The 16765-nt window shown below is 41.8% G+C and overlaps 1 protein-coding gene across 3 annotated transcripts; it reads left to right on the top strand.

Moving 5' to 3' along the window:
- Window positions 1–808: 808 nt before the first annotated feature.
- On the top strand, window positions 809–15629 carry LOC113637431 (solute carrier family 41 member 1). 3 transcript variants are annotated; one of them, XM_027138066.2, is made up of 11 exons: window positions 809–957; window positions 2276–2576; window positions 12929–13036; window positions 13225–13296; window positions 13489–13633; window positions 13783–13929; window positions 14125–14269; window positions 14361–14440; window positions 14681–14815; window positions 14960–15108; window positions 15192–15629. In XM_027138066.2, exons 2-11 carry the CDS (start codon window positions 2292–2294, stop codon window positions 15363–15365), a joined length of 1440 nt encoding a protein of 479 aa, XP_026993867.1. In that variant the 5' UTR covers window positions 809–957; window positions 2276–2291; the 3' UTR covers window positions 15366–15629. The 3 variants fall into 3 exon arrangements, with proteins under 3 accessions (XP_026993867.1, XP_026993866.1, XP_026993870.1); XM_027138065.2 differs by lacking the exon at window positions 809–957 and adding an exon at window positions 1692–2060; XM_027138069.2 differs by lacking the exons at window positions 809–957; window positions 2276–2576 and adding an exon at window positions 10590–11454.
- The last annotated feature ends 1136 nt before the right edge of the window (window positions 15630–16765 follow it).

Here is a 16765-nt window from a genome sequence, read left to right as displayed (position 1 = left end):
AAAAACTCATCTCTTTAGTCAGACGTACACATAATACATCCCATAATATTGTGCTCTATTACATCAGACCAAATGCACATTATCATCTAGTGCTTACTAATATTATGAACAGCAGATACATTAATCTCTCTACTGCTTCTCTCTTTCTACATCCCGAGGCATCCAGAATTTGTTGCAGCTGTGATTGTCTTCTGTGCCATGAATATTTTGGACCTCCACTGAGATGAGGACGACTCTGTGAGGATCCTGAGGCATCTAGAGATGGAGTCTCTGTCTGTGTTGGACTCTGCTTCATGAAGTAATCACAGACCTGAAGATATGATAGCATGGCCAGGTTTGCCTGTGGAGGTCAACCTGACACAGAGAACATGACCAGAGCACAGCGCCGGCTTTTAAAGACAATACCAACTCAGTCTCACTCAAAGCGAGCGAAGGAAAGTAAGACCCTGGAAGCTCCCCTTAAATAAACCCGTCACAGGTGGCACCAGTTAGCACTAATCACTGTGACGAAGCGCTCTGTCTCCGTCTGGTGGCGAGGCAGTGCTGTGACAGCCTTCTCTCAGAATAGAGTAGGAAATAAATAGAGTTCTGTTTTTATATCAAAATACTGTAATCTAAATATGAAGGTTTATTTCTCGATTCATTAAACACAGAACTTGAGGTAATGAAAACCTTTACTAGAGAAATGGGTTCCATCACCACTGCTGATCAGATCAGAGTCAGTGGAGGGTTTAAATCTGCCAGCTGGAGGAAATTTAAAACCTTTGACTTCTCTCTCTCTCTCTCACTCACACACACACACACACACACACACACACACACACACACACACACACACACACACACACACACACACACACACACAGTTATTCTGGGTTCTCTGAAAGATCTCTCTCCTTCACACACACACACACACACACACACTTTTCTTTCCCCAGCACTGAGACAGACAGAGAGGTAAGCATGCTGCTGTGTGGTGTTTGCATGAACCGAACTGCATATAAAATACTATGATACAAAATTGAATAAACTTTAGATTTAAATTATATCTAGATATCTAGATCTGTCTGTGTGTAACAGCCTAATTAATAATGTAGCACATTTTATTAAATTACACATAATATATTTTGCCCTTTTGTTTATTTCAGTCTATTTGCACTTTTCAAATTTAAGAGCTGAATAAAAAAACTTTTTAAGACAACAGGACGTGAGCACGTGTCAGTGCAGCTGACAATCAAGCAATGAGGGAAGTGTAGATGTTCTGCCACCTGCTGGAGAGAATCATGTATTACATCATCGAGAGGACAGATAAGGGATTAATCAGTTCAGTGAAATACTAAATGTAAACCTTTGTATTTATGAAATAAAACAAAATAACAATTATTACTATAATATAATTGATTAATCAATAAGAAAAATATTTAATGTTAAGTAATTATCAACATTTATTAACTTTATTTACAACATTAATATCGACATTATCGACAGTCATTATTTTCAGTAAGCAAAACATTTTAGCGTTTTAAATGTTTTTTCTTTTTACTTTACATTTCGAATGTGGAAAAAATACGGAATAATGTAAATAAAACATTTCCAATGGTGCTTTCTGTGGACTTGGCAACCCTGAGTGTTTGCGCGCTCTCTGGACACTTCCGGTAGTAAAAGTGGGTGTAACGGAAGTGACGTGTTGTTGGGACGCGATTTGATTAAACAGAATGAAAGAAGCTGCAGATATTTTAATGATTTTTCTCCTTTGTTTTTATTTTATTTATTAAACTCACACAGGATCCGCTTCAGTGCTGTGTTTTATTCGTTTGTGCGGAGTTTTATGGCGGATAGTTTTACGTTGTTTTAATTATATGATTATAAAACTGTTATGAGCTGTTTATGAAGCGTCACGTGCTGTAATAACAACAATAACAACAACAATAATAATAATAATAACAATAATAATAAATATAACACACTGAATGCAGATTAATGACAGAAGTGGAACGTTTGAGCTTTTTATGATTTATAATTTATTTGTACTGAATATTAGAAGGTCGTTAAAATCAAAGGTGTGTTTATTTTTTAGTGTTTATTTTTTAGTGTTTATTTTTTTTCCTCAAATTACTCAAAAAAATTTTCTCCGTATTAAAAATGATGCCTGCGTGTTTTTTACTGCACACCTTACTGTTATATTTAGTATTTTCCTCAAGATGTTTATTATTATTAATATTATTAATATTATTAATAAGAGTTTGTTTATTCTGATGTGTCTGTGGTTAAACAGCTGGAGAAGCTCCATTATGCCTGCTGAAGACGTGCGTCAGAGGAAAGCAGGCCGTAAGAAGTCTAAGAAAGGTAAAGGACAGAGTTTTAATGAGAGGACGAGAGGTTTAAATGGACATGATGAGGTTCTTCCGTCTCCTCCCGTCTCCACACCACCGAGACCTGCCGAGGAGAAGAGGAAAACAGTGCAGGCTAAAGTGGAGGAGGAGACGTCCAAGTCCATCTGTGCTCAGGTGGTGTTCCCCTACCTGTTAGCTGGAATGGGCATGGTCATGGCCGGGATGGTGCTGGATGCTGTGCAGGTACGATACTGTTTCTGCGCTGTATTCAGTCTGAACAACTTAAGTCTAAATGTGATGACGGTGTTTCTGTGAGGAAAAGGACCAGAAATGGTTGTGCAGCTGATTATGATGATTATGGCTCCACATTTAGATTATTATCAACACCTTTGTGTAAGTTTTAAACACAAACACAACTTTAAACCTGAAAAAGGAAATGTTTTTTCTTTGTAAAATGTAATACAGTGAAATATAAAATCAGTCTATTAAAAGTGAAGAACTAAAATAATATGCATCATTAATCACCAGAGCCGAGAGTCATGTGGAATAACACACCTAAACATGGGAACATTAGCATTAACTGTACTGAAAATTCAAGTAATAAAACTAAACAAATAAAACCAGAGAAAAAAACAGTCTTTTTTTTAAAAATTTATCTGTAAAATGTGTGATGAGAATTTGTCTTATTTAAACCTCAGATATTTCATTTGGTTTGCTCTTAATTGTCGATCCAAAGAGCTCTCTGAGGCATTTGTTGTAAAATATCTTAGTAGAAATAATTAAAATATTATTCCTTACAATACTATAACCAAAGTAAAGTATTAGGCCTTGCAAAATATTACAATTGCTGTCATAAGACATATGTAGGTGATGTTGTAGGCCAAAGATGTTTAATGCAACCTGATTCAGGGCTGTTAGGCCTAGTCAGTCTGAGCACATTTGTAATAACAACTTGTTATGTAGAAGGGAAAAGACCATTGTTCCCAGACCTTAGCTCATAAATTGTTACGGAAAATTAAGACCATGGTTCTCAGACCTTGGTCCATAGCAATAACATGTTATGTAGAATTAAAAAAAAACAGTGGTCCACAGACCTAGGCCCTGAGAACTAAAGGGAGGAAAATCCATAAATGGGCATGTGGGTGAAAGGTAATGGGAAATAAGGGGAAATTGGGTCAGTGTGTTTAGAAAACATAGGAGGTAATGCCGATAAATAAGGTGATATGGCACCTGGGCTCCTAGGAGCACCAGGGTATATATTGAGAAGATATCTGAGGTTTTTTTGGTTCTTCGGGGGTAAAGGTGTGTGTGCGCGCACGCGGGCGCGTGCCCGTGTCCGCGGGTCAAGGTGGGTGTTTTTATTTTCGCAAGGACATCGCGAGAGTTTTTGTTTCTTTCTTGATTGATTTTGCATGACATGCTCTTTTTGGGGGTTTTAATTTGTTACAGCAGACCACAAGATGCTTAAAGACCCTTCAAGAACCCTAAACTATCATCAGGGGTCCTACAGAAAGCTCCTGCTACGGCTGATGTCTGAACAACTTAAATGATCACGGGAGGTGTGAAGGAGGAAACATTTACTGTCTAAAGCCCTGTTCGGACGGGATTAGTTTTACGTGGGGACGTGGAGTAATGCAATTTTACCTCAGGACGTCTGTAATATTAATTGGCCAATTCGCACGGGACAAGACATCTCAGTAAAACTAGCAGAGGGGGGAGGGGTAACTCGCTTTACGCACCACAGTAACCTCCTTGTCGTCATGTGCGAATGACGTTGCTTCCTGTTTCAAGCGCCTCCATGCTTGCAAAACGCTCCAAACACTACTTTTAAACAGGAAATGATGGAATTTTACCGTACATATTTACAGCGGGTCTATTCGGACGGGATCAGTATTACCTGAGCAGGACCTTTTTACAGAAGGTAAAAGTCGCCGTAATCTTTACTGACATTACCGAGATGGCACATTCGGACGGGACTAAAATCACAGAGAAGCTCTGGTAATAATTACTTTACCCCCCCACATCCCCACGTAAAACTAATCCCGTCCGAATAGGGCTTATGAACAACATGAGGACAAGACTGAGGTTTGAGACAGAACAGAGACAAAGGACAAGACGTCTGGAATAATTTGCTGTGAACAGAAGAGTGTAAACTGAATTATTTGGGGAAGGTTTGGTGTAATCACTGTCAGGGAAACGAGTGTCTTCACAGGTGCAGGGACAAATACAGCATTCCAGGAAAAGAACCTAATGCCAAGTGTGAAACCTGGAGGTGGAAATGTTCTGGTTTGGAGATGCTTTGCTGCAGCAGGACCTGCAGGACCTGGTCAGATCATCATCACAGGATCCACTAGGAATTCTCCATAGTACCAGAAGGTGCTTGAGATCATGTGAGATCATCTGTCAAAAAAATTAAAGCTGAAATGGAACTGAACTTTGAAACTTGACAAAAAACATCTCAGTAAATCCACCAAGACTCGCTGAACAGTGAAAAGCTGAGACTTCTATAGTGACCAAGTCCAAGCCCAGATCTAAGTCCTATGGAGATCCTGTGTGGTGATGATGGACTGTGGATGGAAGAAACCCCTCAAACACACAGCTGAAAGAGTTCTGCATTGAGGAGTGGGGGAAACTTTCTAACAGTCGATGGCAGAAACTGGTAGATGGCTAAAGAAACGTTTCATCGAGGTTCAGCCAAAGGGGGAAACGCCAGCTATCAGGACACAGGGTGTATAAACTTGGTGTATAAACAGGGTGTATAATCTTGGTGTATAAACAGGGCGTATAATCTTGGTGTATAAACAGGGCATATAAACAGGGCGTATAAACAGGGCGTATAAACAGGGTGTATAAACAGGGCATATAAACAGGGCGTATAAACAGGGCGTATAAACAGGGCGTATAAACAGGGCATATAAACAGGGCGTATAAACAGGGCGTATAAACAGGGCGTATAAACAGGGCGTATAAACAGGGTGTATAAACAGGGCGTATAAACTTATTCAGCAGTTTTTGTTCATTTCTCTTGTTAATTTTTTGCTGTTTATAAGAAATTACATCACTTTCATCTACAAGAACAAATTAAAACAAGATCAGAAATAGACACATTAACAAATAAAGAACTGAATATTTAATGTGTCCAAATTTTTTCACATGACTCCATATATATGTAACAATTATCTATAATTACACACTACTGTACACCATTACACACCATTACACACTACTGTACACCATTACACACCACTGTACACCATTACACACTACTGTACACTGTACACCATTACACACCACTGTACACCATTACACACTACTGTACACCATTACACACCACTGTACACCATTACACACTACTGTACACTGTACACCATTACACACCACTGTACACCATTACACACTACTGTACACCATTACACACCATTACACACTACTGTACACCATTACACACCACTGTACACCATTACACACTACTGTACACTGTACACCATTACACACCACTGTACACCATTACACACTACTGTACACCATTACACACCACTGTACACCATTACACACTACTGTACACTGTACACCATTACACACTACTGTACACCATTACACACTACTGTACACCATTACACACTACTGTACACTGTACACCATTACACATCACTGTACACCATTACACACTACTGTACACCATTACACACCACTGTACACCATTACACACTACTGTACACTGTACACCATTACACACTACTGTACACCATTACACACCACTGTACACCATTACACACTACTGTACACTGTACATCATTACACACCACTGTACACCATTACACACTACTGTACACCATTACACACCACTGTACACCATTACACACTACTGTACACCATTACACACTACTGTACACCATTACACACCATTACACACTACTGTACACCATTACACACTACTGTACACCGTACACCATTACACACTACTGTACACTGTACACCATTACACACTACTGTACACTGTACACCATTACACACCATTACACACTACTGTACATTGTACACCATTACACACTACTGTACACTGTACACCATTACACTCTACTGTACACTGTACACCATTACACACCACTGTACACTGTACACCATTACACACCACTGTACACCATTACACACTACTGTACACCATTACACACCACTGTACACTGTACACCATTACACACCACTGTACACTGTACACCATTACACACCACTGTACACCATTACACACTACTGTACACCATTACACACTACTGTACACTGTACACCATTACACACCACTGTACACCATTACACACCACTTTACACTGTACACCACTAAACACCACTGTACACCATTACACACCACTGTACACCATTACACACCACTGTACACCATTACACACCACTTTACACTGTACACCATTAAACACCACTGTACAGCATTACACACCACTGTACACTGTACACCATTACACACCACTGTACACTGTACACCATTACACACCACTGTACACCATTACACACTACTGTACACCATTACACACCACTGTACACTGTACACCATTACACACCACTGTACACTGTACACCATTACACACCACTGTACACCATTACACACTACTGTACACTGTACACCATTACACACTACTGTACACTGTACACCATTACACACCACTGTACACCATTACACACCACTGTACACCATTACACACCACTTTACACTGTACACCACTAAACACCACTGTACACCATTACACACCCCTGTACACTGTACACCATTACACACCACTGTACACCATTACACACCATTTTACACTGTACACCATTAAACACCACTGTACAGCATTACACACCACTGTACACTGTACACCATTACACACCACTGTACACTGTACACCATTACACACCACTGTACACCATTACACACCACTGTAAACTGTACACCATTACACACCACTGTACACCATTACACACCACTGTACACCATTACACACTACTGTACACCATTACACACTACTGTACACTGTACACCATTACACACCACTGTACACCATTACACACCACTGTACACCATTGCACACCACTGTACACTGTACACCATTACACACCATTGTACACCATTACACACCACTGTACACCATTACACACCACTGTACACTGTACACCATTACACACTACTGAACACCATTACACACCACTGTACACCATTACACACCATTATACACTACTGTACACTGTACACCATTACACACTACTGTACACCATTACACACTACTGTACACCATTACACATCACTGTGCACTGTACACCATTACACACCACTGTGCACTGTACACCATTACACACTACTGTACACCATTACACACTACTGTACACTGTACACCATTACACACTACTGTACACCATTACACACCACTGTACACCATTACACACTACTGTACACTGTACATCATTACACACCACTGTACACCATTACACACTACTGTACACCATTACACACCACTGTACACCATTACACACTACTGTACACCATTACACACCACTGTACACCATTACACACTACTGTACACCATTACACACCATTACACACTACTGTACACCATTACACACTACTGTACACCGTACACCATTACACACTACTGTACACTGTACACCATTACACACTACTGTACACTGTACACCATTACACACCATTACACACTACTGTACATTGTACACCATTACACACTACTGTACACTGTACACCATTACACTCTACTGTACACTGTACACCATTACACACCACTGTACACTGTACACCATTACACACCACTGTACACCATTACACACTACTGTACACCATTACACACCACTGTACACTGTACACCATTACACACCACTGTACACTGTACACCATTACACACCACTGTACACCATTACACACTACTGTACACCATTACACACTACTGTACACTGTACACCATTACACACCACTGTACACCATTACACACCACTTTACACTGTACACCACTAAACACCACTGTACACCATTACACACCACTGTACACCATTACACACCACTGTACACCATTACACACCACTTTACACTGTACACCATTAAACACCACTGTACAGCATTACACACCACTGTACACTGTACACCATTACACACCACTGTACACTGTACACCATTACACACCACTGTACACCATTACACACTACTGTACACCATTACACACCACTGTACACTGTACACCATTACACACCACTGTACACTGTACACCATTACACACCACTGTACACCATTACACACTACTGTACACTGTACACCATTACACACTACTGTACACTGTACACCATTACACACCACTGTACACCATTACACACCACTGTACACCATTACACACCACTTTACACTGTACACCACTAAACACCACTGTACACCATTACACACCCCTGTACACTGTACACCATTACACACCACTGTACACCATTACACACCACTGTACACCATTACACACCATTTTACACTGTACACCATTAAACACCACTGTACAGCATTACACACCACTGTACACTGTACACCATTACACACCACTGTACACTGTACACCATTACACACCACTGTACACCATTACACACCACTGTAAACTGTACACCATTACACACCACTGTACACCATTACACACCACTGTACACCATTACACACTACTGTACACCATTACACACTACTGTACACTGTACACCATTACACACCACTGTACACCATTACACACCACTGTACACCATTGCACACCACTGTACACTGTACACCATTACACACCATTGTACACCATTACACACCACTGTACACCATTACACACCACTGTACACTGTACACCATTACACACTACTGTACACCATTACACACCACTGTACACCATTACACACCATTATACACTACTGTACACTGTACACCATTACACACTACTGTACACCATTACACACTACTGTACACCATTACACATCACTGTGCACTGTACACCATTACACACCACTGTACACTGTACACCATTACACACCACTGTACACCATTACACACCACTGTACACTGTACACCATTACACACTACTGTACACTATTACACACCATTATACACTACTGTACACCATTACACACTACTGTACACCATTACACACCACCGTACACCATTACACACCATTACATACTACTGTACACCATTACACACTACTGTACACCATTACACATCACTGTGCACTGTACACCATTACATATCACTGTGCACTGTACACCATTACACACTACTGTACACCATTACACACCACTGTACACCATTACACACTACTGTACACCATTACACACCACTGTACACCATTACACACTACTGTACACCATTACACACCACTGTACACTATTACACACTACTGTACACCATTACACACCATTACACACCATTACACACTACTGTACACCATTACACACTACTGTACACCATTACACACCACTGTACACCATTACACACCATTACACACTACTGTACACCATTACACACCACTGTACACCATTACACACCATTACACACTACTGTACACCATTACACACCACTGTACTCCATTATACACCATTACACACCATTACACACCACTGTACTCCATTACACACCATTACACACCATTACACACCACTGTACTCCATTACACACCATTACACACCACTGTACTCCATTACACACCATTACACACCACTGTACACCATTACACACCACTGTACTCCATTACACACCATTACACACCACTGTACTCCATTACACACCATTACGCACCACTGTACAAGATTACATATGATCTGCATCAACAGCGTAGTGACTCAGCCTTAGTGCTCTCTTTTTCCACCTCTAAGTGTAACAGTGAAGCTATAAGCACTACTGACTGCATTGTTTCTCTCTCTCTCTCTCTCTCCCACTCTCTCTCTCTCTCCCTCTTTCTCTCCCTCTCTCTCCCTCTCCCTCTCTCTCTCTGTAATCTGGCCATAAAGAGCTGATAAGAACAGAAGTGCAGGCAGAGCGACAACAGAGAGATAAATCTGAGCTGTGTGAAGGACATGGATGTTTAAAAGCAAAATAAACGAGTAGTGGAGCTGTGGTGTAGTTGTGTTGTAGATCTGAGGATCAGATGTTACATGATAAAGCAGAGCAAAGAAAAGATCTCAACATGTGTTTCTGTCAGCTCACAAGCCAGGAACATAGACCTGTGTGTGTGTGTGTGTGTGTGTGTGTGTAATGGAGCGTCTGTAGTGGAAGCTGTGAGTCACGATGCTGGTGACGATGTCAAGACGTCACACACACTTACACTCAGACACACACACACTCACATCCCTCGCCATAACGGATGGACATGGCGTCTTGATGTTACAGAGAAGAGAATTGAGTGAGTTTCTGTGTTTCAGGATCTTCTCTGGTCACAAACAGGTGCCATTACTTTCTGTTAGTCTGAAGAAAAATCATTAGAGGAGAAGTTGTTGGAGAACTGAAGACTTTACCACCAAGTGACTCTGGAGCCATGAGAGGAACTTAAATGTTTGGACATGTTCCTGATGTTATTCATTCTCCATGATGATCTCAGTGGAAGGATGTCCTTCAGACTTAATCTGAGCTCCTTGATGTTCTTCAGGACTGCCTGCATCTCCTGATTTTCCTAGACCCAGTTCCTCAGATAATGCATTGCAGTAAAGATACAGAGCTTTTAATCTTCTCAGAGTGGTAATATTTTTTTACCATAACATTTAATAGAGCAGAAACCCATCAGCAGCAGTTAGCAGAATCATCGGATAGACATGTAGCTTTCAGAACAAGTCTTCATCTCTGGTTTCTCTGCAGGCTGTAGAGTTTCTAAAGCTCAGCTAGATCCCTTCTCTGGTTCCTCTGCGTGTTCTTGCCGATGTCGTGGTCGTGATGGTGGTAACTCAGTTAGAACTCGAGCTCTGTTACCAGGGCAAGAAGCTGCGAGGTTTCACCTGTAAACTGACGCGATCTGCACACGGTTTTCTTCCTGAGAGCTCGTACCTGATCGCCGCTCAGGTGGCTCTGCCGTACCTGGTGTCCGGACTCGGGATGGTGGCAGCCGGAATGCTCATGGACATTGTTCAAGTACGAGAGTTTTCTGTGTCTCTTATCCAAGATTTGATCGTTTTGTGTTTCTTCACACTCGGGTAACTGAGAGAGACTAGAGCTTATAATGCTTCATCACAGGCACCATTTTATTACTCATGGGTTTATTAGCACTTCCAAGGTCATGAGAGGTTAACGATCGCAGGTAGTGTGGCTTCTGTCCATACTCTGTACTTCATACTGTCCAGATGTTTCTTCTGTATGTGTCTGTGTGTGTCTGTGTGTTGTGTGTGTCCGTATGTGTGTGTGTGTGTATGTGTCTGTGTGTTGTGTGTGTCCGTATGTGTGTGTGTGTGTGTGTGTGTGTCTGTGTTGTGTGTGTGTTGTGTGTGTGTGTCTGTGTTGTGTGTGTGTGTCTGTGTTGTGTGTGTGTGTTGTGTGTGTGTGTGTGTGTTGTGTGTGTCTGTGTTGTGTGTGTCTGTGTTGTGTGTGTGTGTGTGTTGTGTGTGTCTGTGCTGTGTGTCTGTGTTGTGTGTGTGTGTCTGTGTTGTGTGTGTGTGTGTGTGTGTGTGTGTCTGTGTTGTGTGTGTGTGTCTGTGTTGTGTGTCTGTGTTGTGTGTGTGTGTGTGTGTTGTGTGTGTGTGTGTGTTGTGTTGTGTGTGTGTCTGTGTTGTGTGTGTGTGTCTGTGTTGTGTGTGTGTGTTGTGTGTGTGTTGTGTGTGTGTGTGTGTGTTGTGTTGTGTGTGTCTGTGTTGTGTGTGTGTGTTGTGTGTGTGTTGTGTGTGTGTGTGTCTGTGTTGTGTGTGTCTGTTGTGTGTGTGTGTGTGTTGTGTGTGTCTGTGCTGTGTGTCTGTGTTGTGTGTGTGTGTCTGTGTTGTGTGTGTGTGTGTGTGTGTGTGTGTGTCTGTGTTGTGTGTGTGTGTCTGTGTTGTGTGTCTGTGTTGTGTGTGTGTCTGTGTTGTGTGTGTGTGTGTGTCTGTGTTGTGTGTGTGTCTGTGTTGTGTGTGTGTCTGTGTTGTGTGTGTGTGTTGTGTGTGTGTTGTGTGTGTGTGTGTGTTGTGTTGTGTGTGTGTCTGTATGCTAACACACACACAGTTGTAAATATCCTCTCTGGCAGATTGCTGCATATCGTAACTGATTATTTCATCATTAAGAGATATATTTAGACGCTGTAACTTGGTGCAGTCACTGGCACACACACACACACACACACACACACACACACACACACACACACACACACCATGTGTTTACATGCTCAGTATACAGTCTCTTACACAGTGAAATAAAGTTCATATTTCTTTAAGATGATTTAGTTTCACATTTAAATAATCTGTAAAAGTCAGACATTAAAAACACATCAGTCACACACACACTCTCATTACAGCGTAAACATTAGTGACATCACAAATTGACCACACCTATAGCCCCACCCACCGAACGTGTGTGTGTGTGTGTGTGTGTGTGTGTGTGTGTGTGTGTGTGTGTGTGTGTGTGTGTGTGTGTGTTTCAGCACTGGGATGTGTTTAAAGTTATCACTGAGGTGTTCATCCTGGTTCCTGCTCTCGTCGGTTTGAAGGGAAATCTGGAGATGACTCTGGCGTCTCGTCTCTCTACCGCAGTGAGTCTAATCTGAGTCTGATCTGAGTCTAATCTGAGTCTAATCTGAGTCTAATCTGAGTTTAATCTGAGTCTAATCTGAGTCTAATCTGAGTCTAATCTGAGTTTAATCTGAGTCTAATCACATCCCTACTTTGTCACTCTGACCTCCAACCTTTCAGATATAAATATTAAACTTCTCTCCTGCAGGCCAACACGGGGCAGATGGATGATCCGAAACAGCAGTGGTTAATGGTGTGCAGCAATCTGGCACTAATACAGGTACAGTTAACACACACACACACACACACACACACACACAGAGACTTTGATGTTTGCAGTGAAACTCTAAGTGACCTGTGTATTTGATGTTTGTGTTCATTTTAAATGTAGAGTGAGTAGTGTCCAGCAGGGGGCAGTGTGAGTTACCCTAAAGTTACCAGTTTAAGGGCTCAGGTGTGGTTGTGTTCCCAGGTCCAGGCCACAGTGGTTGGGTTCTTGGCAGCAATGGCGGCGGTGGTTCTGGGTTCCATGTCGAGAGGAGGAGTGGAGCTGCAGCAGGCGGCTGTACTGTGTGCTAGCAGTGTGACCACCGCCTTCATCGCCGCTCTGTCCTTAGGTACTCATCATCTCGTGTGTGTGTGTGTGTGTGTGTGTGTGTGTGTGTGTGTGTGTGTGTGTGTGTGTGTGTGTGTAAGATTGTGGACATAAATAAACTCCGTCTGAAGCAGCAAAGTTATAATATTGTGTGTGGTTAACGATGTGCAGGTTTGGTGATGATCGGTGTAATTATCGGCTCCCGAAAGGTCGGCATTAACCCTGATAATGTGGCCACGCCCATCGCCGCCAGTCTGGGAGATTTAATCACACTGTCCCTGCTGGCAGGAATCAGCAGCACACTCTACCACTACAGAGGTACAGTGTGTGATGCCAGCAACCACAACGAGCAGGAAATACAATCGTAATCAGTTCTATAACATTAAACTTTAAACAAACAGCTTATTATTTTTTACACTTAATTGGGTTGTGTGATTAGATGGATCACTCACTGTGTGTGTGTGTGTGTGTGTGTGTGTGTGTGTGTGTGTGTGTGTGTGTGTGTGTGTGTAGATGTGTGGTATGTGTCTCCATTGGTCTGTGTGTTCTTCCTCTCACTGATTCCTGTCTGGGTTCTTGTGGCTCGTCGCAGTGTTCAGATTAGAGAGGTGTTGCGGTCGGGATGGCAACCTGTTATAGTGGCCATGTCCATCAGCAGGTAAACACTCACAGACCCACATTTACACACACACACACACACACACACACTTCAGAAGGTGACGAGATGTGTGATGTTTTGCGTGTTCCAGTGTCGGAGGTCTGATTCTGGACAGAACCATCAGTGATCCGAACTTTGAGGGCATGGCTGTGTTCACACCGGTCATTAACGGTGAGAGGGATTTATACGTTAATCATAATGTACTCAGGGGTAAATGTACCTGTGCAGGTAAGGGAAGAACTAACTGACTTAAAATCTGCTCACAATCTCTAACTTGTGGATTTAATTCTGAAAGACTTTTACAGGAACTCTGATTTATTCACCAGTGTGTTAGAGCACTCGTGTGTTAGTGTTTAATGGAGTGTTTCCTTTGTTTGGGTTTTTCCTGGTCCTTATTGACACCCACGTTAGGTGTGGGTGGGAACCTGGTGGCCATCCAGGCGAGCAGAATCTCCACCTACCTGCACTTCTGGAGCATTCCCGGAGTTCTGCCCTATAAGATGCGACAGCACTGGCCGAACCCCTGCGTGTCCTTCTTCTCTACAGGTCAGGAAATTCACAGAAACAAGCATTCATCACCAATGCTCATGAATATTAATGAGGAGGCTCAGAAGAACCTGTTTAAATGTGTGTGTGTGTGTGTGTGTGTGTGTGTGTGTGTGTGTGTGTGTGTGTGTCTGTATGTGTCAGGAGTAAACTCTAAATCTGCCCGTGTGCTGTTCCTCCTCGTTGTGCCGGGTCACCTAGTCTTCCTCTTCACCATTAACACATTACAGGGAGGCCACGCCCCCATCACCCCGCCCTTCGTCTGCTGCTATCTTTGTGCTGCACTGATTCAGGTTCAGTAATTTGTGTTAGAAACAGTAACTCCACGTCATTACACCACCCTTGTGTGTAAGGATGTTGTTTGACGTGTCCACAGGTGGCGCTGCTCCTCTACACGGCCGACGTGATCGTGAGGTTCATGTGGAGGAGAGGTCTGGACCCTGATAACTTCTCCATCCCGTACCTTACTGCTTTGGGGGATCTGCTGGGAACCGGCCTGCTCGCTCTCTGCTTCCACCTCGTGTTCCTCCTGCAGGGACTCGGACTGTGATTAGACCATCAGATCCTCCTCTTCCTCCTCCTCACACCCTCCACGACAGGAACTCTGCGGCGCCTCCTGATGGAACCTGACTGACCTGCAGGTTTAATAGAGGCTCCAGGAGAAAAAGAACCCAGCTCACAGCTCAAGAGAACAGAACCGTTCCCACTGTGAGGTTCCAGGTTCTGTAGGGTCCAGAAGAGTTTAGAACAAACTACATCTGATTAAACTGTTATTTTTAATTAATAAATAATGGATTAAAACCTGAAGATTCTCCATAGTGACTGGAAACATTTTACTGGCTAAAGGAAGTTATAAAGGAATGAATAATTAGCGCAGTGTGTTAGAGGAGTGTGTGAGCCACAAGGTGGCACCATAGGTCAAGATTTTAAACACAAAAAAAATGTAAAAAAAAAATAATAATTTTAATGCCACAGATTAATAATAACTCATGTGCTACAATTACAGCTCTATGGGCCTCAAGTGTCCTGGTGCTCAATAACACACACACACACACACAAACACACACACATACATAAATACACACAAACACACACCCAAACACACACACATAGATACACACACAAACACACATAGATACATACACACACAAATGCACACAAATTCACAAACACATAAACACACATAAATACACACAAACACGCGTAGATACACAGACACACAAATACACACAAACACATAAAAACACACAAACACATAAATACACACAAACACACATAGATACACACACACATAAATACACACATAAATACACACAAACACATAAATACACACAAACACATAAATACACACATAAATACACACAAATTCACACACACATACATAAATACACACAAACACACACACAGACAAACACACACACATACATAAATACACACAAACACACACACAGACAAACACAAACACACATAAATACACACAAACACACGTAGATACAGACAAACACAAATGCACACAAATGCACACAAATTCACACACACATACATAAATACACACACACACAGACAAACACAAACACACAGAAATACATAAATACACACACATAAATACACACAAACACATAAACACACATAAATACACACAAACACATAAACACACATAAATACACACAAACACATAAACACACATAAATACACACAAACACACGTTGATACACACACACAAACACACACAAATACATAAATACACACACATAAATACACACAAACACATAAACACACATAAATACACACAAATGCACACACACACAAGTGGATTTTTTAAATTCTCTTAATAAAAGAAAGTTTAGGAGCTGACGCTCGTTCGTTCCTCTGACAGGTTTAATACCAGACAAACCACCAGGATTTTATATTACAGTTTTTTTCAGTCGCTAACAAGCGTTTGTCCAAACA

This window comes from Tachysurus fulvidraco, chromosome 23 (genome assembly GCF_022655615.1).
Source record: "Tachysurus fulvidraco isolate hzauxx_2018 chromosome 23, HZAU_PFXX_2.0, whole genome shotgun sequence".
Lineage (NCBI taxonomy): Eukaryota > Metazoa > Chordata > Actinopteri > Siluriformes > Bagridae > Tachysurus > Tachysurus fulvidraco.
The sequence above is the reverse complement of the archived record's forward strand: the minus strand, read 5'-3'. Positions and strand labels throughout refer to the sequence as shown.

Coding starts and splice junctions, on each gene's coding strand:
- LOC113637431 (XM_027138066.2), top strand. CDS start 2,292: ATGCCTGCTGAAGACGTGCGTCAGAGGAAAGCAGGCCGTAAGAAGTCT. Junction 2,577..12,928: donor TGGTGCTGGATGCTGTGCAG/GTACGATACTGT, acceptor TGTGTGTTTCAG/CACTGGGATGTGTTTAAAGT. Junction 13,037..13,224: donor CGTCTCGTCTCTCTACCGCA/GTGAGTCTAATC, acceptor TCTCTCCTGCAG/GCCAACACGGGGCAGATGGA.